General features: G+C 42.4%; 1 protein-coding gene across 2 annotated transcripts in view; it reads right to left on the bottom strand.

The window, feature by feature from the left end:
• Positions 1-27,714, bottom strand: part of TRPM3 (transient receptor potential cation channel subfamily M member 3) — a 264,979-nt gene extending 237,265 nt beyond the window's left edge. For both annotated transcript variants that reach the window (XM_077474953.1, XM_077474954.1), the window contains exons 1-4: positions 27,580-27,714; positions 24,253-24,466; positions 23,206-23,330; positions 12,367-12,538 (exon numbers count right to left, since the gene is read on the bottom strand). In XM_077474953.1, coding sequence (XP_077331079.1) covers positions 12,367-12,538; positions 23,206-23,330; positions 24,253-24,466; positions 27,580-27,582 — 514 coding nt within the window. In that variant the 5' untranslated portion in view covers positions 27,583-27,714. The remainder of the gene's footprint in view (positions 1-12,366; positions 12,539-23,205; positions 23,331-24,252; positions 24,467-27,579) is intronic.
• Positions 27,715-27,717: the final 3 nt, after the last annotated feature.

The following is a 27,717-nucleotide window of genomic DNA, read 5'->3' as shown; positions in this document are numbered from 1 at the left end:
ATATTGCGACAGTAATTTGCATTAGCTCAAATTGATGTTTTTATGGCAAAAAATAGTTGTATTAGTAGTTTCCATATATTTCCCTTTTAGTTTAGCAGCAGACCCAAATACACTATTATTTCACTTTCTTTCTTGGCTTACGCCTTGGATAAACAATTCCTAATTTGAAATGTATTAAATAGCCTGTTAACTACAGTAGGTTTGTATTTTTATCCTTTTTTCTTTTACAACATACACTGATAAGTTAGCGGCCACAAAGTGTGGCAATTTTACTTCTTGGGTGTTGGAGCTTGAGAAACATTACTTAATAGTAGTATACACAGGTTATTTTTTTTTTTAAATAAGGACAAAATCAGTAACAAATACTGTAATTAGTTATTTTTAAATGGAGACATTCAATTACTCAATATAATGCAAATAATTTTGGCTGAAATTAATTTACTACCACCAGCAATAATTATAAAAGGTATGTACCACCACATTGTACTGTGTGGGGCAGTGCTTTGCATGCTGCACCAAGTTGTTAATTAAGATTCAAGCTCTAGTGCACATGATCTGCAAATAGGGATGGCCGAACGGTTCGCCCGGCGGTCGGTTCGCGGCGAATTTCGGCTGTTCGCGGTCCGCCGGATCGGCGGACTATTGCCGCTGTTCGCCCGGCGGACTTACGTGTTTACTGTGTAAAAAAACTCTGACCAATGATGACACATCCATCATGTGGTACAGGACAACCAATTGACACATTACAGCACATGGACACTTGGACATTCCCCCTAACTTATAAATAGACCCGATCCGGTGGCCATTTTACATTCTTTCTACTGTCACTATAGGGAGAGGTTGCTGTGTGGAGCAGGGAGAGACTGCAGTGACCCAAATCGCTAGCTATTAGGTCCACAAAAGTTCTTTTAAGGACTGGTATGGTATAGGTGTAGTTCAGGATATAGGTTTGAGGCACTGCTATTCAAGTCATTGTTGCAGCAGATTGTCTTTTGTCAGTGCTGAGAGAGGGACAGATAGGACGCTGTGTGTTGCAGAGAGGGACAGTCAGTTTAATCATTAGCTGTTACTCTTAGGTCCAAAAAAGTCCTTTTCAGGACTGGTATGGTGTAGTAGTACAGGATATAGTTTTGAGTGCTATTCAAGTTATTGTTGCAGCAGCCTGTGTTTTGTCTGTTTAAATAGGGACAGACAGGAAGCTGTGTGTGGCAGTGAGGGACAGTCAGTTTAATCAGTAGTTGTTACTATTAGGTCCACAAAGGTCCTTTTCAGGACTGGTATGGTAATAGCGTTGGACACGTATAATATTCTTTCTTCCAAATATAGAAAGAATATTATACTTGACTGCTGCCCTTCTGCTGCAGTAGTCCTTTATGAGTATAGGGACTGAGGTACAGTCTGCTAATCACAACCTACTAGTTGCACAAAGGTCCTTATAAGGACTGGTAAGGTATAGCGTACTAGAGTATATAGGGTTGAGTGAGGTACAGTCTGCTAATCCTTAAGGACTGGTATAGCTCCACAATATATAGGGTTGAGGTGCACTACTGCTGACTGCTGCCCTATTCTGCAGCAGTCCTTTATCAGTATAGAGACTGAGAGTTTTGTCACAGGGTCATTTAAAAAATGACAGGCAGAGGAAGAGGCAGGTGGTAGGGGTAGGGCAGGAGCAACAGGTTTGAGCCAAAGTGGGAAATTGCAGAAGGTGCGTGCGGAAGGAAGCACCAGAATTGGTTGAGTGGCTCACTCAGCCTTACTCTTCTGCACCCTCCTCATCCTCTCGATCTGCACCCTCTTCTTCACTCTCTGCTATGTGCACCCCCAAAGACACTACCTCCAACAACACCACCACCACCACATACCTTCCACTTGAGTCACAGGAATTATTTTCCGATCCATATCAAGACATTTCTGATGCGCAGCCACTCTTGGCATTGGATCAGGAAGAGGAGGTAGCAACAAACGCCACTCAGCAGTCTGGCGACAGTACCCAGATCAGCCCAAGGAGGAGGCTGGTCACCGGTGTTTCTGCCTACTCTGAGATCTCTAATTATAGCGGTGGGGAAGGTGACGTCGATGATGACGTGTCTAGTGATGTCACGTGGGTGCCCACAAGAGAGGAAGAGGAGGGGAGTTCAGAGGGAGATATGGACCAGCAGATAGGGAGGAGAAGCAGGAATAACTTACATTGCACAGGAGGGACAAAGCAGACTGCTAATGTATCAGGAGCGAGTCATCGACCATGTACGGTCACATCTGGCGCTCCCAGGACGCCGGCACATGGCTCCGCAGTGTGGGCTTTTTTTAACGTGTCCGCTGCTGACAATAGTGTTGCCTTCTGCAATCTTTGCAGTCAATGCATTAGTCGCGGTAAGCCCAACACTCACCTAGGGACGACCGCCTTAAGAAGGCACATAAGCTGCCATCACCGAGCCCAGTGGGAGCAACGGAACACACAAAGCCACACTCCAGGCTCTCACCGTCCAGCCTCGTCTTCTACTTCTCCTTCTCCTCTCTCCTCACAATTGTCCTCAACTCCACCTTCCATCACGCTAAGCTCAAGTTTTTCTGCAAAAAGGCAGTCTTCCGTGGGCCTAATGGTCGAGCGTAAAAAAATGATGACGCCGGATAACCCTCTTGCCCAACGGTTGACGACTGGCTTGTCAGAACTAATAGCCCGCCAACTACTGCCATATAAACTGGTGGACTCGGAGGCCTTCCGAAAATTTGTGGCCATTGGAACACCACAATGGAAGGTCCCAGGAAGGAAGTATTTCTCACAGAAGGGCATCCCGTAGCTATATGGCTATGTTCAGCGGCAAGTGAATGTATCTCTGGCACACAGTGTCGGTGCCAAGATACATCTGACCACAGACACGTGGTCTAGCAAACACGGGCAGGGAAGGTATATCACTTCACTTTTACTGCCCACTGGGTGAACCTTCTGACGGCCATCAAGCATGTAACCCGTGGCAGGCCTGGCTCTTCTTCTCCTCCTCCTCCTACTCCATCCTCCTCCTACTCCATCCTCCTCCCTCTCCTCCTCGGCTGACTCCTCCTTTTCCGCTGCTAGCGTCTCTTCCGCTGCACCGCCCAAGCTCCCCTGAACCTATTCGACATGCCAGGTGAGACATTGCCAGGCCATGCTGCGTCTGTTGTGCCTGGAAGCCAAGAGCCACACTGGCCCGGCACTCCTTTCAGCTTTGCATTCACAGGCAGATCAGTGGCTAACACCGCTCAATTTGACAGTTGGTAAAGTGGTGTGTGACAATGGTGCCAATCTGCTTAGCGCATTGAAACAGGGCAAAATTACGCAAGTGCCATGCATGGCACACGTCTTAAACTTGGTCGTGCAGTGATTCGTTGTCAAATACCCTGGGGTCCAGGACATCTTGCGGCAGGCAAGGAAAATCTCGGCCCATTTCAGAAGATCTTACACGGCCATGGCTCGCCTTGCTGACATTCAGCGGCGACACAATCTGCCGGTCAGACGTCTTATTTGCGATTGCCCGACGCGATGTAACTCAACCTTCTATATGCTTAATAGGCTGCTCCAGCAGAAACGTGCAGTTAACGTCTACCTGTATGAACTCTGCGGCAGAACAGGTTCTGGGGAGCTGGGTTTTTATTTCACCGCGCCAGTGGCTGCTCATGCGCGACGCATGCAGACTTCTGCGGCCATTTGAGGAGATCACCAAACTGGTCAGTCGCAGTCATGGCGCCATCAGTGACATGGTACCTTATGCCTTCTTTATGGAGCGTGCATTGCGTCGTGTTATTGATCAAGCTGTGGAGGAGGAGGAGCGGGAAGATGAGGAAGTCGCAATGCTGGATGAATTCCCGGGGGGCTACTCTATCTGAGACAAGTCAACAACAGGAGTCTGAAGAGGAGTCAGAGGAGGATGGTGCCGGGGCGGATGAGGAGGAGCAAGAAGAGTATGCTTTAAACCTTTCTGGCATCCCTGTTGTTGTGCGTGAATGGGGAGAGGAGAATGAAGAGGACGACATTATCCTGGATGATGAGCAGGAGCCAGGCCACCACACCGCTTCCACTTTAGTGCAAATGGGGGCCTTCATGCTCCAGTGTTTTAATAGGGACCCCCGTATAAAAAGCATAAGGGTCAAGGACCAGTACTGGGTGGCAACGTACTTAGACCCCCGGTACAAACACAAAATGGCGGAAATGTTACAGAGGGCTGTCAGAATGGAGCACTTCCAGGCCTTGCTTTGAGAAATGCTGCATTCTGCTTTTGCGTGCGCTGGCAGAGGAGCAATTCCCACTCCCAGAGAAGGAATTGCGAGTACCAATCCAACAGCGCCTGCAAGAAGAGACCGGTTTGAAGATGTGTTGGTGACTTCTGATATGAGGTCATTCTTTCAGCCGACCCATCGACAGGTGTCATCTGGATCCAGCATCAAGGAACGCCTAGACCGTTAGGTGTCCGACTACATCGGGTTAACGGCCGATGTGGACGCTCTGAGGAGTGATGAACCCCTGGACTACTGGGTGGGCAGGCTTGACCTCTGGCCAGAACTTGCCCAATTTGCAATCGAACTGTTGGCTTGCCCCTCATCCAGTGTCCTGTCCGAAAGGACGTTCAGCGCAGCAGGGGGGATCGTAACCGATAAGCGTACTCGCCTAGCTCACGACAGTGTTAACTACCTCACATTTCTAAAAATGAATGAGGCATGGATCTCGGAGGAATTCAACACATGTGACCAGTAGACCATGTATATGTCTATAAACTATTTTTTTAATCGAACACACAGACCTTCTTTCTTCATTTGTCTCACTTCCTTGTACAAAAAAAGCACACCGTACTATATGCCGTACCCTCCTGTTTGAAGAGGTTGAGCGGTGTCATATTTCTCCTGGGGTTGCTTATTATGAGGGGCTCCCACCATCCCTGTGCTGACTTCCTCCTGGGGATGCTTATTATGAGGGGCTCCCACCATCCCTGTGCTGTGCTGACTTCCTCCTGGGGCTGTACCTCTGCTGTGCATATTATGAGGGGCTCCCTTTGAAAAAGTCACGAGGTCGTGACGCAACGCGTCAGGGAGGGAGCTTTTGGTGTTGCACTCATCACTTCCGTTCGCGGCCGAGACCGGAAGTTCCGTTCGGATTTGCGGAGTTTTGTTGTCACTTGCTCCGTTCGTATTTGCGATGTTTGCTGTCATTTGCTTTAATGTAAGTGATTTATTTTATCTATTAAAACGCTGCTGTTGATTACTACCCATGAGAGCCTCCCCTTATCTTTCCTATGTACCACAAACGATCATTTCATCTGTTTGAAGATACTGGGGAAACACTATTCCTATATATACAGTGGTATCCTGCTGAAGCTGGACTGCTAAGGACGAGTGAATATCGGTTTTGTTGCAGTGCTTTTATATTTGATTTCTGAGGTGAGAGGCTGGGGGAAATAGTTGGTGCACGGAGTTGTGGCACTGAAATTGGGCACTGAAGTTGATCGGTGGATAGTCACGGATTTGGAGAACACTTTATTAATTTTGCATGAACTGTGATACATGTTCACTGTTTAATTGCATGGACTTCATTAGAGAAGCACCTTTTATTTATTATTTGTCATTCCTTGTACTGTTTTTATAAGAGTATTTATTCAGCAATTTTCACATTTAATATTTTGTTATTATTTCAAGCATGATGTTTTGAAGATTTATACACTTTATTTTATTGGATACTAGAGTATTCACGGTTGAATATTGCACTTTTTCACTTCTAGTGAGGTGGATTCACTGTTGCACTATATGTGTTTTAGTATTGCATTCTATTAGTCTTTTAGGTAGCGCCGCATTTTTTGTATTTTTATATTATGAGGGGCTCCCACCATCCCTGTGCTATGCTCATTATGAGGGGCTCCGACCATCCCTGTGCTGTGCTGACTTCCTCCTGGGGCTGTACCTCTGCTGTGCATATTATGAGGGGCTCCCACCATCCCTGTGCTATGCTCATTATGAGGGGCTCCCACCATCCCTGTGCTATGCTCATTATGAGGGGCTCCCACCATCCCTGCGCTGTGCTGACTTCCTCCTGGGGCTGCTTATTATGAGGGGCTCCCACCATCCCTGTGCTATGCTGACTTACTCCTGGGGCTGTACCTCTGCTGTGCATATTATGAGGGGCTCTTTGCCCCGGGTGAAGGAATGTCTAGCTTTGCCACTGCCCAGCCCTCAGAGTTCACCCTATGTCAAAGCCCTGTCTGTTATGCCTGGGTCAAAGGTGGTGGGGGATCTTCCTGCTGGAGTCATGCATGGTGGCAGCTTGGATAAGGGGAATCAACGCTTATCCCACCCATTCAAAATAAAAAATAGATGGAGTTCTGCTTTAAAATAGCTATCAACATCAATAACATTTTAAATATCCAAAAGCAATGCAAAGAAAGTAGCCTTTAGTGCTTGTAGTACTTCTGGTTATCTGTTATTGGCTTCAGGTACCTTTTCAGTAGGCAAATACCAACTTGGAGCATGAAAGATTACCCTCCTCCTGCCCTTTTGCTTTGCTATTGGCTACTAAGCTTGCCCATCAATATAAAAAGTCAATAGATACAGAGAGGCAGGTTGAACAAACCAGCCAGAACACCTTTAGTTTTGGAGGTTTCAGATGCTCTGGAAGACATAGAGAGGTACATGCAAGCATCAGAGAGTGACCACTTCGCCTTCCTGTTGCAGATTTATTAATCTTATTGTATAAACGTAGAATGTTAAACTGGATGGACTCAAAACAAATTAAAATTATTAAGCACACAAAAATTAGTCATCTACAGTTGAATGTTCCTGAAATATTTTTTTTTTTCCATAATAACTAAATAACTTGAAAACTTTAAAAATGTAAGTAAAATAAAGAAAATATTTTAGCTGGTGCTTGCCTATTGTAGACTATTTTTTGCTCTGAAGTAGCAGTTATACATTTAATTATACAGTTTAAAAGGAACTGAAAACACTCATCATTAATGAGATAATCATTCCTTGTAGCCTGTCTGGCATTGCAATGAGAATTAATTGTTGAATTCTGGATTTGACATAGCGTGAAATACTTGCATGAAAAGAAATAGCTAATTTGATAAATAAGCTTTCTTATCTGGTATCCACCAGTCTCTGCTGAAGGAGACACAGCCTTGTATTTCAAATTCATACATTAGCGCTTTGGAGCATTTTTCTTGATAGTACAGCTGTTTAATTACTTTATACATTCCTGTCCTCTTGACCTAAACTCAAATTGCAGAACATATCTATACCTCAGTATCCATATACAACATATACACAGCTGTAGCAAACAAATTATCCATAACATGCATGATAAAAAGCGTGTTATTTCTGCTTTTCATAGTAACTAATAAAAGAGAAGAAAAAAGTCATATACACAGGCATTATCAGTGAAGACTCTTTTTTTTAAGCATCACCAATGGGAATGTGCTGAATAGAACAAAAATAAGCTTTTGCCATCTTCTGTTTTCCCCAAATAACACATGCATTGCTTTTTTTTTTAAACAAATAACATATACTAATGTGATGCTTTAAATTAAAGTGATCCCTTATGTGACAAAAAAAAGAAAGCAGGATAAATACATGGAAACCGTATATATCTGTATGCAAGTGTTGTGTGGAAAGATTTCAACAGCAAGTGTGGCTAAATATTAATTTTGATAACTGGTCATGGTAAGTTTTAGGAAGTAGGAGCAAACTTGCTGATCCCAGATTTTTTTGTTTAGTGTTTGGACTGCAGCCATAAATGCTAGGGACAGATGGGTGAAATGTTTTATGTACATGTCACCATGACATCATTAAACGGTCCCTTAGTTTATAGACATAATTTGCATAAACAATGCTGTATTAGAGTTAATATACACTGTTGCTGTATTTGTTTATGTCACAACTTCTTGTCTCCACAAAGTCATTGGAAATTCAAAAACAGCTCAAAGCAATCCCAAGCAGCTAGGAAGGAGGTCAGAATGAAAGAAATTGCATCTCCAGGCACATTTCAAATGCAAGCTGAATGCACCTGAAGGCATGTTGTATTTGTCTATACAAGGCCTTAGAATCATTATAGCAATGATATAATGGGGTTGATTTACTAAAGGCTAATCTACTGTGCACTATAAGTGCACTGCAAATGCACTCGGAAGTGCATTGCAAGTGCACGTGAAAGTGCAGTCACTGTCGATCTGAGAGGAAGATTTGAAATGAGTGGAAGCTCTGCTGATTTCTATCATTCAATCATGTGCAAGCTAAAATGTTGTTTTTTATTGTCCTTGCATATCCCCCTCAGATCTACAGTGACTGCTCTCCCAAGTGCAATTGCAATGCACTTCCAAGTGCACTTGCCTTTAGTAAATAACCCCCAATGTATCACTACTAATCACCATGTTTGACAGGAGCTGTGAACCTAATCTAAAACCTAGGAGATACCTATAATATAAATATTCAATAATGCATTGATTTAACAAGTTACCAGAATAATCTGGGGATCCATAAAGGGGGTCATAGACTCCCTTTAGAAATCCATTGAGAGGCAGCAAAGACAGGTACATGAATCTGTCAGTGGTTGCACTGAAGTCATAGGGGGTTTACTAAAGGCAAATCCACTTTGCACTGCAAGTGCACTTGGAAGTAAAGTCGCTGTGGGTCTGAGGGGGACATGCAAGGAAAATAAAAAACAGCATTTTAGCTTGCACATGGTTGGATGATTAAATCAACAGAGCTTCCACTCATTTCAGATCTACCCCTTAGATTTAGAGTGACTGCACTTCCAAGTGTACTTTCAGTTCACTTTCAATGAGTGAAAGTGAAAAGTGGATTTGCCTTTTGTAAATAACCCCCATAGTGTCCTTCCTCAGTACACTCAGTCCCTTCCACCATGACTACTGCACCTGTCACACTGAAAGCATCTGGATGAAGAAATTTAGACTGGGGTGGGAGAAGCCTGATGCGGAACTGAGAGACTAGTTTCCCATCAGGTCTGTCTTGCTGTTGATTGAAAGCACAAGGCATAAGGCAGATCCATAGCTACTAGTCAGTCCAATAACTGCTTTTGAACCCGCCAACTGCTGTGTGCTGTCAATCAGCAGCCAGTCAGACCTGATGGGGCACTAGCCTCTGGGTTCCCCATCAGGCTCTGCCCACCCAGTGATCATCCCCCAAATATGTATCAGTATCAGTGTAAATATGTATCAGTCTGTTTATTAACTTTACATTGTTTTTTGTGAATAAGTAGGGGTATTATTAACTCCTTACTCATTTATGTGGGGAGAGGGCAGATAATTAAGTGTCCTGTTATTTTAAAGGGAGTTTCTGATTCCAACAAGTCCCCTGCTGCAGACCCCCTCAACCACTGGGCCATGGTTGTGCTGAATAGTTTTTTTTTGAGGGTATGTGGCCTGGTATAGTTCATGTGGAGTTACATGCTTATTTTCCCCTGCATGCTCAGATAAGGGTCTACTATGGATATTGGGGAAGCATGCTTTTTTCTTGTTTTTTTTTGCATGGGGTACCCCCAAGACATATCCATACCAAATCCCTTTAAATGTCAATTTTAATGTAGTTGGTTGTATATACATTACACAGATCACTTTACAGGCTTACAGGAGGCATCCCTTAAGCATGTTATATGAATTCTTCACATTGCCCTATAAGCATTTAAAAAAAACACTGCTCCCCACCAAAGCAAATTTGTTTTTTAAAAGTTTGCTTTGGTACATGTCACTTAGGGCACTATCTACTTGCCATGCCCTTTGTTTGACAATACCTTGTCTAATAGCCAAGAAAATGGCATTATAGCTTTCTAAGATTGGGTTTCAATTGATTTCATTAAGGTACAATTTTAACATCCCAACGTAGGTGTTTGGCTCATCACTAGCTTTGAGGACTGTTTTCTAGTCTATGATCTATCCAGAGAAAACACAAGGTCCTTATTGTAAAATAGGGTCATTTAAACAATACAAAACATTTTTCTTTGTTGTTTTTCATGCATGTTTTCATTTATTTCAGTAACAGGAATTTTCAGTTTTCAGTTATACGACTGTGTGCTGCATTTTTGTGAATCAATGCAGCATGTTGAAAATTAACTGAAGAAGATAAAAAGTAATATTTTAAAACATCACAACCTTATTCTGGCTATTTCCACAAAGCTGCATGAAGTGCAATGAAAAATACAGTAACAAGCCTATAAAAATCTTAGTTTACCATAGTCAGGCTAAGAAAAAGATCAATCTAATTAGTAAGTATGGGTCACTGCCCATTTTACTGTTATACCAAATTAGAGAAATGTAAACAGTTTACATAACTGTAATCTGGAATCATTATTAAGTCACGTTCATTAAAGGATGAACATATGAACATATCAAGAAATTACGAATAAGACCCCCCCTTTTTGCTTGTATTAGGAAAGACCATGACAACTTTACAGAACTTAGGTATTCAGGTTAGATGATCTAGGCTTTTTTATGGCTATGGTTATTGCAGGCATAAAATAAACTGTATAGGAATACGATGTTCACAAATTCCAATATGTCAATCTACCATTTACATTCAATGTTTCTTTTATACACAAGGTAGATTGGTAGAAGCAACAAAAAAAGCAGAGAGAACTCATTACATCTTATTCTAATAACTGCACTCTTCTGTACACAACGTAAAATGGACTCTTGCTACTGACCCTAGCATTTAGTAAAAATGAATCCTCCGGTCTTCCATAATCTTTAGCCCTCATTCCTACTCTAAAGCAATAGAGGTATCACTATATGCATTGAAATTATTTTAAATATTTATTTTAAATATTTAAATACACCAAATAATGCACTTGTGCACTTATAATTTGTATTTTTAAATGTAACTAGTGAGAGTGAATTTTACATGGTATCAGACTCTTGTAATCCTCTTTACAATAGAATTGTATGCTGACAGATGGAAGGGACAGCACTAGCAGTCAGTCTGGAGTAGTGCATGCAAATATTCTGATAAGCAGCACGATGAGGGAAAAGCAAGGGATAAGATAATTAGTCTGCTGTTCCAACACAGCCTGGTGGCAGGGAGGTACCATAACTATATTTATAAAGGATATCTAAACCCAGGAACCAACATTTTATATATTGCAGTTTACCAGTCCTTAGATGCAGTGTCAGTTTTAATTTTTCAGGCTAATTACATATTTTGAGCTAGAAGAGAAAACACCTATTGATCTTGGCAGAAATGCAGCGTCCTTGTCAAGTAAACAGAAAGCACAAACAATGTTATTTCCCCTCTGTAAACTTTTAATCTCTCACTCATGCAAATGAGGGAAAGGAAGACACGACTGAAGTCCAGCATGAGTGGCAACAATGACTCCCTCCATAGACACAGTATAGTAAGTGAGAAGGATCACCAAGTAAAAAGGAAACAAAAGCCTAGGGAAAGAAACAAATGTAGTCACCTCAATGAAAGACTGGTAAGTTCCAAGAATATTTTTTTGTTTAGGGGTTTACATATGTTTAAATAGCCAGGTCCCCATTATGGCTCCTCTGTCCAGCAGGACTATATGGCCAGAAATACAAATTCTTTGACAGGTAAAATGGATATCATATATGTATTTCAGCTGTATATTTGATATTTTCCTGGAGTTAAACTTTAAAGGATAGCTGTACATTTGATCAAAAGCATACCCTAGTTACAAGGTAGTAGCAGGTGACATTCCTAGATATATAATGACCCTTTGTATTCTGTAGCCTATGTCAGCAATGCTTCTAAGTGTGACCTGTCAGACCTTGTAAAACTGCTCCAAGCAAGAGTGCAGCATGCTTCCCTGATGGTGATCAGGAATTCTGGTGCTGGTGCAAATCTCACACTTCCAGAGGCGCCAGTAGAACAAGTTTAAGACAACGCTCATCCAGCCTGGGCCATGTAGCGTGTATATGATAGCCTCAGCCAGCACTGCTCCACTGACCTCTATGACTAAACCCCCAGTTGGTAGGGCAAAATGTTTCAGAAGGCGTGGCCACCTCCGGATGCTTCTTAATGGTTTTGGACTGTAAGTGCAACCTTCAGACCAGTGTGTGGGCTGTTAGATATTATATTTCTAAGCCAGCATGAAACAGACACTTACTTTTTGATAAGAAATGGCCAATCCATGTCTGCTTAATACCTGATGTTTTTAGTTAGAAGTACAGCTAATTTAACATCGATGGTTTAGATCAATACATTTGCTGATAGTTTTTTGTAACAACCTGGATAGTCCCAAGATTTGAAGATTTTCTCCTAGATATAGCAGTCCCTGAAAATGTAGCTGGTGAAGTGCACAGTTATCTGGTAGTTGAGAAAAGAAAACAGTGACATCAAACAGTGTTGCCATACTAACAATTTCAGCCATTTGCTTACTTGTATTAATTTTCTGCAGAGATATGTGCTTTTCCAGTTGCCTCCTTAGTTTGACTTCGGCTCCATACTTGCCGGTTGTCCCATTATCAGCAAGAATGAAATGCGAGTGCATACTGTTAAGTACTGTAAGTTTGCTCATGGGGTTAGACATGGTTTGATAAGGTCGCACCACCTTTAAAAATCAGTATAATTGGTAATGTTAGTAAAGGAGGAAATGAATATAAATATTCAGTATAGAATGCATAACATTATCCTAAACAAGTTCTGCATAAGGGTTACATGATTTTTCAGCCAGTTGTAACACATAATGCCCATTTTCAGTTTTTACGTTTTTTTTTCTCATTTACTACTACTACTACTATTCTTAACACTTCCATGATCTCACTTCAATAACTGATAGAAGAAGCTATTTCATGACTCCTGTATCACATACCAGTTCTAGGGCAATGTACCTTCATCTATTTGCTAAATCATTGGCTGTTTCCATCAAAACCTTACCACCCAGGTAACTAGATTTGTAACATGGTCCCTTAAAGATGGTGTCCACCTTTTAACATCCTTTTTCAGATTACACAGAACCCTTTGTGTGGTAGTGCTGAGAAGTGTATAGCATTCCTTCTGCACAAAAAACACATTATCAAACTGTTGAAGTGTTTTCAAAGGATAAAAGTCTATCTACAGTAAGTATGGCTCATAAAGATGTATTTATTACATTGAAAAACGAAATGCTAACTAATTTCATAATTTCATAATTATAGGTGGCACAGAAATATTAAATACCCTTAAAAGAAGTTAATGTATTTCTTTCCACCTTTATTTTAAGTCATGTGTACCTGACTATTAATGTTTAAAATTTCATGTTAAACATTTATATGAGTAATACTGTGTAACAAAAAAGCTTACCCTATGTATCTTTGTACATGTAATTAATACACTTTTAATTTGGTGTATGATCAATAAAAAAACTTTTAACAAGGAAAAATTAAATGCAAGTTATTTTATATGGATTCGGTTACTGCACTAGGCACCTAATCTAAGTTCATTGTATTACAATTATTCAGGGACACCCATTGACTGTAATTCTATTTAGAAAAAAAAATACAATTAACATTTGGCCACTAACACCTGTAGATTGAATATCTTGTGAGTTTAAAATAACTCTGTATTCATGTGCACTCATGCCACAACTTTCCTATTCATAGCCTGACAGTGCCTCCCTACTGCTCAGATAAGCCACTTTGCACTGGGAAAAAAACTTGTACTTCCAGGTATAGGGCACAGCTTCCACAAACCCATGCTCATTTCCTGAATAGATAGCTTCCACGCAGTAATGTATCATAGGAGACAGGGGATGTACCATGCCATATACAGATATTGACTTCCAGACACTAACACATTCATCAAGTGAATCTGCATGTACATTCATTCTGGATGATTTGGGCAATAATGAATGTTTTTTTTAGACTATTTTCTCTTCTGAACAAATGTTTCTTCATTATAGGCAATAGTAAAATACCACATTATGGCCACTAGATGGAGCTGAGGAGCATTGGAAATAAATAAGGCTTTGTAAGAAAAGATACAATCTAGCAAATCGATAGAATGCTGGATTCAGTTAGCAAATAAATGTAAGTATTGGTTAAATATGTATGTTAATTCGCTCAACACACAGAATTTTTGTGGACAGATTGTTGTAAGCCCTCACAGCTGTCTTTTACTAAACTACTTAGGCCCAGTCCCTGGTCTATTCTGCACGTCAAAAAGGCTATTTGATATGTACTCCCAAAACAAAACGTAGAGGGGTAATCAGCATACTTGAGACAATACATACACCAGTCCAAAAAGAGCTAAGTATGGTCTTGTATGGATTTTGTGATGCCAAATGCCATTTTTTGTGTGGGTTCCCTTTAAAATCTCTACCAACTTCAAAGATTCCGTTATGGATCTTTTTTTTGAGGGGGAAACTCATTACATAGAGACAGACAGACAGACACAGAGGGACAGAGAGAGGCAGATCAACAGACAGAGAGAGACAGACCGACAGACAGAGAGAGAAACACAGACAGTTAGAGAGAGAGAGAAAAACAGACACAGACAGAGAGAGACAGACACAGAGAGACAGAGAGAGACAGAGAGGGAGAGAGAGAGAAAGCCAGAGAAAGAAGAGACAGATAAACAGAAAGAGAGAGAGAAACAGAGAGAGAGAGAGAGAGAGAGAGAGAGAGAGAGAGAGAGAGAGAGAGAGAGAGAGAGAGAAAGAGAGAGAGAAACAGAGACAGAGATAGAGACAGAGAAAGAAGAGACAGATAAAAAGAAAGAGAGAGAGAGAGAGAGAGAAACAGAGACAGACAGACAGAGGAGAGAGAGACAGTCAGAGAGAGAGATGGGGAGATAGAAAGCGAGAGACAGAGAGAGACAGACATAGAGAGACAAACAGAGAGAGAGACAGAGAGAGATAGAGAGTGAGAGACATACAGAGATAGGCAGACAGCAAGAGAGACAGAGAGAGAGACAGCCAGAGGAAGAAGAGGCAGATAAACAGAAAGAAAGAGAGAGAGAGACAGCCAGAGAAAGAAGAGACAGATAAAAAGAAAGAGAGAGAGAGAGAACCAGAGAGAGATACAGCCAGAGAAAGAAGAGGCAGATAAACAGAAAGATTGAGACAGACAGACAGAGAGAGAGAAACAGAGAGAAAGAGAGAGACAGGCAGAGAAAGAAGAGACAGATAAACAGAAAGAGAGAGACAGACAGAGAGAAACAAAGAGAGAGACAGACAGACAGAGAGGAGAGAGACAGTTAGAGAGAGAGAGAGGGAGAGACAGAGCGACAGAGAGAGAGAGAGCGAGAGACAGAGATACAGAGAGTTTCCAGTGTTCAGAAGAGGTTTTCAACTGCCCTGTGTACATGAGAAGTTATGGCCGAACGGTTCGCCCGGCGGTCGTTTTGCGGCGAATTTCAGCTGTTCGCGGTCCGCCCGTTCGGGGGATTATTGGCGCCGTTCGCCCGGCGGACTTCCGTGTTTACTGTGTAAAAGAACTTTGACCTATGATGACACATCCATCATGGGGTACAGGACAGCCAATTGAGACATTACAGCACATGGACACTTGGACATTCCCCCTAACTAATAAATACACCCGATCCGGCGGCCATTTTACATTCTTTCTTCTGACACTATAGGGAGAGGTTGCTGTGTGGAGCAGGGAGAGATTGCAGTGACCCAAATCGCTAGCTATTTGGTACACAAAAGTTCTTTTCAGGACTGGTATAGGTGTTAGGTGTATATAGGTTTGATGTGCTACTGAGTGTCTTTTGTCAGTTTAGAGAAAGGGACAGGACGGTGTGTGCTGCAGGGAGAGTCAGTTTAATCATTAGCTGTTACTATCAGGTCCACAAAAGTGCTATTCCAGTAACCAGTTATTGTTCCAGCAGCCTCTGTTTTGTCAGTTTATATAGGGACAGGCAGGAAGCAGTGTGTGAGGCAGTGAGGGTCAGTTTAATCAGTAGCTGTTACTATCAGGCCCACAAAAGTGCTATTCCAGTAACCAGTTATTGTTCCAGCAGCCTCTGTTTTGTCAGTTTATATAGGGACAGGCAGGAAGCAGTGTGTGAGGCAGTGAGGGTCAGTTTAATCAGTAGCTGTTACTATATTAGGTCCACAAAGGTTCTTTTCAGGACTGGTATCAGTGGTATGGTAATAGGCTTGTACACGTATAATATTCTTTCTTCCAAATATAGAAAGAATATTATACTTGACTGCTGCCCTTCTGCTGCAGTCTGCTAATCATTCACAACCTACTTGTTCCACAAAGGTCCTTTATAAGGACTGGTAATAACCTGGTGTAGCGTGCTACAGTACATAGGGTTGAGTGAGGTACACTCTGCTATTTTATAAGGACTGGTATAGCTCCACAATACATAGGGTTGAGGTGCACTACTGCTGACCGCTGCCCTATACTGCAGCAGTCCTTCATCGGTATAGGGACTGACGTACAGTCTGCTAATCAGTCACACACAACCTACTTGTTCCACAAAGGTCCTTATAAGGACTGGTAACTTGGTCTGTCTAGGGTGCTACAGTACATAGGGTTGAGTGAGGTACAGTCTGCTATTCTATAAGGACTGGTATAGGTCCACAATACATAGGGTTGAGGTGCACTACTGCTGACCGCTGCCCTATACTGCAGCAGTCCTTCATCAGTATATGGACTGACGTACAGTCTGCTAATCAGTCACACACAACCTACTTGTTCCACAAAGGTCCTTATAAGGACTGGTAACTTGGTCTGTCTAGGGTGCTACAGTACATAGGGTTGAGTACGGTACAGTCTGCTATTCTATAAGGACTGGTATAGGTCCACAATACATAGGGTTGAGGTGCACTACTGCTGACTGACCGCTGCCCTATACTGCAGCAGTCCTTCATCAGTATAGGGACTGACGTACAGTCTGCTAATCACTCACACACAACCTACTTGTTCCACAAAGGTCCTTATAAGGACTGGTAACCTGGTGTAGCGTGCTACAGTACATAGGGTTGAGTGAGGTACAGTCTGCTATTCTATAAGGACTGGTATAGGTCCACAATACATAGGGTCGAGGTGCACTACTGCTGACCGCTGCCCTATACTGCAGCAGTCCTTCATCAGTATAGGGACTGATGTACAGTCTGCTAATCACTCACACACAACCTACTTGTTCCACAAAGGTCCTTATAAGGACTGGTAACCTGGTGTAGCGTGCTACAGTACAGAGGGTTGAGTGAGGTACAGTCTGCTATTCTATAAGGACTGGTATAGGTCCACAATACATAGGGTTGAGGTGCACTACTGCTGACCGCTGCCCTATACTGCAGCAGTCCTTTATCAGTATAGGGACTGACGTACAGTCTGCTAATCAGTCACACACAACCTACTTGTTCCACAAAGGTCCTTATAAGGACTGGTAAGGTATAGGGTACTACAGTACATAGGGTTGAGTGAAGTACAGTCTGCCATTCTATAAGGACTGGTATAGGTCCACAATACATAGGGTTGAGGTGCACTACTGCTGACCGCTGCCCTATACTGCAGCAGTCCTTCATCGGTATAGGGACTGACGTACAGTCTGCTAATCACTCACACACAACCTACTTGTTCCACAAAGGTCCTTATAAGGACTGGTAAGGTATAGGGTACTACAGTACATAGGGTTGAGTGAAGTACAATCTGCCATTCTATAAGGACTGGTATAGGCCCACAATACATAGGGTTGAGGTGCACTACTGCTGACCGCTGCCCTATACTGCAGCAGTCCTTCATCGGTATAGGGACTGACGTACAGTCTGCTAATCACTCACACACAACCTACTTGTTCCACAAAGGTCCTTATAAGGACTGGTAAGGTATAGGGTACTACAGTACATAGGGTTGAGTGAGGTACAGTCTGCCATTCTATAAGGACTGGTATAGGTCCACAATACATAGGGTTGAGGTGCACTACTGCTGACTGACCGCTGCCCTATACTGCAGCAGTCCTTCATCGGTATAGGGACTGATAGTTTTGTCACAGGGTCATTTAAAAAATGACAGGCAGAGGAAGAGGCAAGCCCTTCCACAGGGGTGGTAGGGGTAGGGCAGGAGCAACAGGCTTGAGCCAAAGTGGGAAGTTGCAGAAGGTGCGTTCAATTACTTTAAAGGACACACAAGACTTGGTTGAGTGGCTCGCTCAGCCTTACTCTTCTTTACCCTCCTCATCCTCTCTATCTGCACCCTCTTCTTCACTCTCTGCTATGTGCACCCCCAAAAACACTACCACCAACAACACCACTACCACCAACACCACATACCTTCCGCTTGAGTCACAGGAATTATTTTCCGATCCATATCAAGAGGACATTTCTGATGCGCAGCCACTCCTGGCATTGGATCAGGAAGAGGAGGTAGCAACAACCGCTACTCAGCAGTCTGACGACAGTACCCAGATCAGCCCAAGGAGGAGGTTGGTCCCTGGTGTTGCTGCCTACTCCGAGATCTCTACTTATAGCGGTGGGGAAGGTGACGTTGATGATGACGTGTCTAGTAGTGTCACGTGGGAGCCCACAAGAGAGGAAGAGGAGGGGAGTTCAGAGGGAGATATGGACCAGCAGATAGGGAGGAGAAGCAGGAATAACTTACATTGCACAGGAGGGACAAAGCAGACTGCAAATGTATCAGGAGCGAGTCATCGACCATGTACGGTCACATCTGGCGCTCCCAGGACACCGGCACATGGCTCCGCAGTGTGGGCTTTTTTTAACGTGTCCGCTGCTGACAATAGTGTTGCCTTCTGCAATCTTTGCAGTCAGCGCATTAGTCGCGGTAAGCCCAACACTCACCTAGGGACGACCGCCTTAAGAAGGCACATGAGCAGCCATCACCGAGCCGAGTGGGAGCAACGGAACACACAAAGCCACACTCCAGGCTCTCACCGTCCAGCCTCGTCTTCTACTTCTCCTTCTCCTCTCTCCTCACAATTGTCCTCCACTCCACCTTCCATCACGCCAAGCTCACGTTTTTCTGCAAAAAGGCAGGCTTCGTGGGCCTAAAGTTCGAGCGTAAAAAATGATGACGCCGGATAACCCTCTTGCCCAATGGTTGATGGCTGGCTTGTCAGAACTGATAGCCCGCCAACTACTGCCATATAAACTGGTGGACTCGGAGGCCTTTTGCAAATTTGTGGCCATTGGAACACCACGATGGAAGGTCCCAGGAAGGAAGTATTTCTCAGAGAAGGAGCATCCCAGAGCTATAGGGCCATGTTCAGCGGCAAGTGAATGTATCTCTGGCACACAGTGTCGGTGCCAAGATACATCTGACCACAGACACGTGGTCTAGCAAACACGGGCAGGGAAGGTATATCACTTTTACTGCCCACTGGGTGAACCTTCTGACGGCCGTCAAGCATGTAACCCGTGGCACCCATGTAGATTTGGTTTTACCGTCACGGATTGCATGCAGGCCTGACTCTTCTTCTCCTCCTCCTCCTACTCCATCCTCCTCCTCGGCTGACTCCTCCTTTTCCGCTGCTAGCGTCTCTTCCGCTGCGCCGCCCAAGCTCCCCAGAACCTATTAGACATGCCAGGTGAGACGTTGCCATGCCGTGCTGCGTCTGTTGTGCCTGGAAGCCAAGAGCCACACTGGCCCGGCACTCCTTTCAGCTTTGCATTCACAGGCAGATCAGTGGCTAACACTGCTCAATTTGACAGTTGGTAAAGTGGTGTGTGACAACGGTGCCAATCTGCTTAGCGCATTGTAATAGGGCAAAATCACACACGTGCCATGCATGGCACACGTCTTAAACTTGGTCATGCAGCGATTCGTTGTCAAATACCCTGGGGTCCAGGACATCTTGCGGCAGGCAAGGAAAATCTCGGCCCATTTCAGAAGATCTTACACGGCCATGGCTCACCTTGCTGACATTCAGCGGCGACACAATCTGCCGGTCAGACGTCTTATTTGCGATTGCCTGACGCGATGGAACTCAACCTTCTATATGCTTGATAGGCTGCTCCAGCAGAAACGTGCAGTTAACGTCTACCTGTATGAACTCTGCGGCAGAACTGGTTCTGGGGAGCTGGGTTTTTTTTCACAGCGCCAGTGGCTGCTCATGCGCGACGCATGCAGACTTCTTCGCCCATTTGAGGAGATCACCAAACTGGTCAGTCGCAGCCATGGCGCCATCAGTGACATGGTACCTTATGCCTTCTTTATGGAGCGTGCATTGCGTCGTGTCATTGATCAAGCTGTGGAGGAGCAGGAGCGGGAAGATGAGGAAGTCGCAATGCTGGATGAATTCCCAGGGGGGGCTACTCTATCTGAGACAAGTCAACAACAGGAGTTTGAAGAGGAGTCAGAGGAGGATGGTGCCGGGGCGGATGAGGAGGAGCAAGAAGAGCATGCTTTAAACCTTTCTGGGATCCCTGTTGTGCGTGGATGGGGAGAGGAGAATGAAGAGGACGACATTATCCTGGATGATGAGCAGGAGCCAGGCCACCACACCGCTTCCACTTTAGTGCAAATGGGGGCCTTCATGCCCCAGTGTTTTAATAGGGACCCCCGTATAAAAAGCATAAGGGTCAAGGACCAGTACTGGGTGGCAACGTACTTAGACCCCCGGTACAAACACAAAATGGCGAAAATGTTACCGCCGTCACAGAGGACGGGCAGAATGGAGCTCTTCCAGGCCTTGTTTTGAGAAATGCTGCATTCTGCTTTTGCGTGCGCTGGCAGAGGAGCAATTCCCACTCCCAGAGAAGGAGTTGTGGGTACCAATCCAACAGCGCCTGCAAGAAGAGGCCGGTTTGAAGATGTGTTGGTGACTTCGGATATGAGGTCATTCTTTCAGCCGACCCATCGACAGGTGTCATCCGGATCCAGCATCAGGGAACGCCTAGACCGTCAGGTGTCTGACTACATCGGGTTAACGGCCGATGTGGACGCTCTGAGGAGTGATGAACCCCTGGACTACTGGGTGGGCAGGCTTGACCTCTGGCCAGAGCTTGCCCAATTTGCAATCGAACTGTTGGCTTGCCCCTCATCCAGTGTCCTGTCCGAAAGGACGTTCAGCGCAGCAGGGGGGATCGTGACTGATAAGCGTACTCGCCTAGCTCACGACAGTGTTAACTACCTCACATTTCTAAAAATGAATGAGGCATGGATCTCGGAGGAATTCAACACATGTGACCAGTAGACCATGTATATGTCTATAAACAATTTTTTTAATCGAGCACAGAGACCTTCTTTCTTCATTTGGCTCACTTCCTTGTCCAAAAAAAGCACACCGTACTATATGCCCGTACCCTCCTCTTTGAAGAGGTTGAGCGGTGTCATATTTCTACTGGGGCTCCCACCATCCCTGTGCTATGCTGACTTGCTCCTGGGGCTGCTTATTATGAGGGGCTCCCACCATCCCTGTGCTATGTTTATTATGAGGGGCTCCCACCATCCCTGTGCTATGCTCATTATGAGGGGCTCCCACCATCCCTGTGCTATGCTCATTATGAGGGGCTCCCACCATCCCTGTGCTATGCTGACTTCCTCCTGGGGCTGCTTACGGTGCATGTGTCAGTGCAGTATATCACGGTGCTGATATCAGTACTCTTTATCACGGTGCTGCTGTCAGTGCTGTATATCACGGTGCTGGTGTTAGTGCTTTATGTCAAGCTGCTAATGTCAGTGCTGATGTCAGTGCTCTCTATCACGGTGCTGTTGTCAGGTGACTCTATCACGGTCAGGTGTCATTGCTGTATGTCACGCTGCTGGTGATCATCTCCTGCACCCTCTTCTTTGCCTACCCTGGTCCCTGACCTTCCCTCTCCTCCATTGCCTTCATGCGCTCCACAGTCCTGAATTGTCACAACAATTTCCCATATAGAAAAAGAATGCTTGTAGTTGTTGATCCCAGATTCACCTCATACATGTGTTATGTCATTGGCCATGTGGTGGGACTATGTTTGCACAGCTATTAATTATTTTGTGGCTGCAAATTTGACCTGTAGGTTTGCGAAGTTCGCCTCCCATTGAAGTCAATGGGGCCCGCCGCGAACATTCCGGTTCGCGAACTATCGGCCACGTTCGCAGTCCGCGTTCGCGAAACGTCCCGTCGGAAGTTCGTCCATCACTATACATGAGGCCTAAGTAAGTGAAGGAGTACCATCTTTGATAAAATATGGTGTCTGGCTACAGGCAAACTAGTAAAACATCTGGCATTTGGATGAAGACCCAAAAAGCCATTCTGAGCTTTTGTTCCCTACAAGGACAGTTGTATTTCCTTCTCCAGGGAATTTGGACAACTGTTTTTCTAGCCATACAAGCCATTAGATATTAAAAAACAGCTTGATGTAGCTTGTAATATGTTAAAAAGCAACTTGACAGGAAGTCATAAACGAATCAGAAGTATGTTTAAATTAACTTAGAAATATCTCAAACTGACCTGACAGGAAAATTAAATGTACCTGAAAACACATTTCATCCATCTATTAACATAAATAGGCTGATTTATTAAAGGAATAGAGAATTTTCACACAAACGTATGAATATTTGCTTCAAGTATCCAATCATTTTCTGATGAAATAAGTAAACAGGCAATTTCTTTTCACATGCTTGGATAATGGAAGTAATTCTTCACACAATTTGTTGGACAATTATAGGAAATTATAAAACTGCACAGGTGTTACAATCTAAATGTACAACATCTATTTGAACTTTATAAAGAAAAATGCAGTGTGAAAGCCTGTCAACGAAATGCATTCAGACTGTGATTATTCAGACTACAATGACTATTGCTAGGTGGGGCTCAAAAACAAAGATCCTTCAAAGGCACCTTACATGAACACAGATAAGTATATGGGGAAAAAAACAAGGGTATCAAACCACAGTTTAAAGTATCTAATCCTAAAAGTCAATACATTTTGGGGGTTAGCAATGTTCCCCCTTCATCTGGGCTTCAAGTGCTGACCAGCCCCACTCTGGGATCAATGCCTTTTATGATAAATAAATACTTTTGAGCTCCTAAATCTGTGATGTTGCACTCTTTCTTTCCCTACACTATCTATTGTAAGACATTCTTCAGTACTCCTTCACTAACTTATACTTCTTTTGGCATTAAATATGATAGGTTTGTAATCAAATAATTGAAAAGCTGGCATATTCTTTGTAATGTACGTATAATTTAAGCACTGATTTGTGATGATGAATTATTTTAATTGGTAGACTCCAGCAATTGGTTTTACATTAACGTGTGTATAAGTACAACATCGGGAAACGAATTGCAGATTATGAAGTGTAATTATAAAAACATCTTAGCAAAAAGATAACTTACGTCTTTGCCAATAAGGTCCTCTTGATTTTCTACTATTCCCCAAGGGGCAATACCAATTGTGCAGATCTTTCCTCTAGATTTTGATGCATGATCTTTTAAAGCATCACCAACATGACGAATGACACCTAGAAAATTGTATTCATATTAAATAACATAACATAATATATTCTAAGTAACATAACTGGGACATTCTGAACTTTTATCAAATGCCATATCTCTTATCCAATTTATTATACTGCTTTGAAAATATAACGCAAGCTGTTTGTTGCTTATCGTCAATAAAATTACTACCTTATGTACGTTTTTAAATGTGAAATTACTGTTTAGAAAATCTTTTAAACACTTCTGTCTATGACTGACCTGAAAATAACACAATTTTCTATTTTAAAATACACATAAAGCTAAAGTGTTTTTTTTTATATTTTGTTTGAATGGAGTATGGAAGAATACACATTCAATTGAGGAGATTTTCTTAACTTTCTTCCCAAGAACACAACAAGAAGTGGAAGAAAATATCTACAAGGTAAGTGGAAATTACCTCTTAAATCGTAAACATCAGAGTAGATATCCCCATTGGAGGATTTCCCCTTTATTTCTGATTTTGTGACAATTCACAAATTTTTGATTGCCAATCCTTTTCTGTTTCAGTGGACAATAAAAACCCGAAGAGTTGTAACACTTCCACATTCTATCCAAAACTAACTTTAGAAACACTTTAAAATAAACATGCCATTAGATAATTATATTGCTTTCCATTGATGATCTATCCTTGTGAGATTGCTAGTTTCCTGTCTGTCATGCTTATGATTTGGCTTCAACTCACTCAGATTTCTGTAATGGCAGCTCCCATGAGATGTGTACTTTGATCATCGTTTATACTTTATTTTAGTAAGTGCAGATAATGCAGCTCAAGCTGATTGGTTTCTAATGCAGAGCTACACCAGATTTTACACTCTCCAGTTTTAGTAAATTTTAATTTTCCTTTTTTCCCATGTCTTTTTAAATTGTTAAACCATCAGTTACAAAGTGCTTTATTTTTTTTTTTACCAGTGTTGACTCCACCAGTGAATATCCAAGCTCCTGTTGTCATAGCAGCTTTGATTAGGCCTTTCCCGAAGACCTGTTTCAGTTTTGGCTGGAGCTCAAAGTTTTGGAGGCCTCCGTGAACAGATATGAGGAGCTTTGGCAGTTCTAGCTGCCACTCTTTCGTCATGAGATGCAGCAGCAGGTCAGGCTTGGTGTCAAATGAAACACGCACATACTGGAGACAAGCAGAAACAAACAAAGAAGTAATATAAATAATTACATAAATATATTATTATTATGTTGTAACAACATAAGGGTATGGAAATGTGTTACCATATAACCCAGCTCTGTATTACATTTTTTGTCTCAAGCATAAGTTGTAAATAATATATGTAAATATAAGGTTGAATTAAATTTACACATTGGTATGAAATCTTCTAAAATAATCTAATATTCTCAAGATGTCTCAAGATGTCATTAGCTCAGGCTACAAGAACATTTAAGTGAAAAAAGGGGGGAAAAACTGCGCTAAACCTCAGTGAACACTAATAAATATATATTTAGCAGCTGACACTCAAACAAACAAAGTTCAAAGTAGCATGTGGAAAAATATGTGCAGCACTCAAGCATGTAACCGTAAGGATGGGAACATGACATACAGTGAATTGTAAGTAATACACTACAAATAATATAAATAATCATACAGTTGTGATCAAACAAAAAATGTAAGTGCAAACAAGAGTATAGAAACTCAAATTGTGTTGTTGAGACACAATAAGATATAGGACCTAGTCCATATGTTGAATACAAAGGTAATGTAAAGAGTTCTTATGGCCCCGCTTCCAGATAGATTTGACTGGAATGAAGTCTGGATGGACCAATGGATGTGCCAATAAACTTTTTCCAGAGATAGAGTACCTTATTGTGTTCACTCTATCTCTGGAAAAAGTTTATTGCACACCATTGGTCCATCCAGACTTATGGTTACATGCTTGAGCGCTGCACATATTTTTCCACCTACAAGAACATTTCACAGATAGCCTTCAATATTAGGATGTAAACGTATATACCCAGAAGCTGAAGGAGGGTTAAATCCCTTCTTATGTAGGGATGAAATCAGATGGAACATTCCCATGACAACTGAAAATGCCATGGTGGTAAATATGTAAATAGGCACATACTACACATTAATATTTGTTTAGGTAACAGCTATAACAATGAGTATTAAAGTCACTATAGCTGAAGTGTGCTGTATACATAGGTGCCTAAGCTAAAGTATGATGCCTAAAATCCTGCCTCATGTAATACATTTACCAAGTTTCTTGCTTGAAGCCAGAATTTGGGCAGAATTACTTATTTCTGCTGAAAGCTGCTTAATGTAATACGTGGTTATATATACATGAATTAAATGCTCTGGTCATAATTTATAAAGATTTGCCAGCCATGGTAGACATGACTGTGCATAGTGGGATTCATTTGCTAAAGGCTTTTTACTTGACAAAGTGTACGTTTCAATTGCAAAATCAATGTTCGCAAATATGATGGACATGTGATCACCCTGTGCAAAAGAAATAAAAACATGCATATGATTAGGTATTCAAAAAAGGTTTATATTATTTTCCACCTTTCACTTTGCAAAGAGAATATTCACCTTACTAAGTGAATTACCCCTGCTCCTTTAGTAAATGAACTGTAGCATATAAACTAGGCTTGTGCAATTCGTTTCGTAACGAATCGAAATTCGTCCGAATTTTGCATCTTTCGGACATTTGGATGCATCCGAATGTCCGAATAAAAAAATAACGAATAACAACGAATACGAAACAAATATAACAAATGAATTCGAATGAATTTGACATGATTGGGTAAAAAAAAAAAAAATTCTTTAAAGATCTAATGAAACAAAAGGTCAGCTCAAAGTAAATCTTATAGTCCAATCAGCTAATTAATTTTTTGCCGGAGGATGGATTACTGGTAAAGTGCTTTCCTGAGAACTGAGTTAGAAGGGTGTTGTATTGTATTTGAGCCGAGGAGAAGAGACGTTGTCATTGTGTGTGTTAAAAGATTCAATAAACAAACGACTTTCCAAACTACGAATCATTATCACGAATGTCTATTTTGTGAATTTCAACGAATACGAACAAATGAATTCGACAATCTACGAATAATAACGAATTATCCGAGAACGTATTAACGTAACATAACGAATATAACAGAACGAAATGATGTATTTTACGAATGACAACGAACCGAAACTAAACGAAATTTTCCGTTGTGCACAAGTCTAATATAAACCTTATTGAATTTAGTTTTTTGGTAATCAAGCCATGTGAGCAAAGAACTAAGGATTGTCTGGTTCATAATGTTAAAGTGTTTCCTTTTTACTTATTCTTGGACTAGTTTATGTTTTGATATTAATCCCCATGAGGTGGACACTGTATGTAACAAAATAAGTATATATAGCTAATGAGTCTGTAAGTCCACCCCATAGGGATGACCAAACCTTTATACATAGTCTAAAAATTTCTCAAATTTGAGAAGAATATGTTCACTACAGTGGCGGTTGGTGCTTAATATTTTGGAGGGGTGGCAAACAAACCTGACCCCCCCACCGACGGGAGACGGGAGGTAGCGATCAGAGGTTTTACCTTAAGAGGCTGATGCCGATGCTGCTCCTTGCTCCAGGGAACAGCCGGGGGACGTTGCTTCTTCGTCTGGCTGAATAGAGACCTGATTAGCTGGGAGTCCTAAGACTTCCTGGCCAATCGGGTCCCAGGAGCCACTTTTCCTGATTGGCCGAGAGGAGAATCAAGAAGGCAATAGAGACTATTAATTTGCTATTGTCACACAACTGGGTGGGCTCAGGGCGCAGTGCTCTCAGGCCTGAGCCCACCCTTTTTTTAAGCCAATTAAGAGCCTCAGGCTCTAATCATGTGCTTCAATAAAAAAAACCTATTCAAATCCACGCTTCTGGCACCCTGAATGTAGCTTATGGGTCGGGTGCATGGATTAGGGGGTGGCACCCCTGCGCCCCTAATGGATGGGACGCCACTGGTTCAGTATAACACTTTTGCCTATCAATGATCTATTTTGAAGATATCTGGAGTTATATTTTTATTATTATAATTTGGTCAAATCCAAAGGTGCTAGTGGTTGATTGCTTTGCTTCTGGATGTGCATCTCTTGTGAAAACAATGCTACTTCATTTCTTAATCACTCTAGTACTAAACAACTTATGAATATGAAATATGCATAGTGTTAATCATAATGTACAACAGGATAAGGTGAATTTGTGCAGGAAGATTGTCACTATGCAGAGAAATTCAAGAACAAATAATGCAAATGTACCATAGCCTTATTGGAGTGCCCCCCTCCTTGGAATTCAATGGTGCCGAAGGCATCAGTGGGGCTCAGCTGTGTGTGTTTTCCGATTGACCACTTCTCTGACTGAACATCATTACGCCCCAGTCTGCCTTCATTCTTTTC

This window comes from Lithobates pipiens, unplaced genomic scaffold (genome assembly GCF_037356315.1).
Source record: "Lithobates pipiens isolate NorthernLeopardFrog02 unplaced genomic scaffold, aLitPip1_a1.2 Scaffold_13, whole genome shotgun sequence".
Lineage (NCBI taxonomy): Eukaryota > Metazoa > Chordata > Amphibia > Anura > Ranidae > Lithobates > Lithobates pipiens.
Note: the sequence above shows the minus strand (reverse complement) of the source record. Positions and strands in the feature narration are given on the sequence as shown.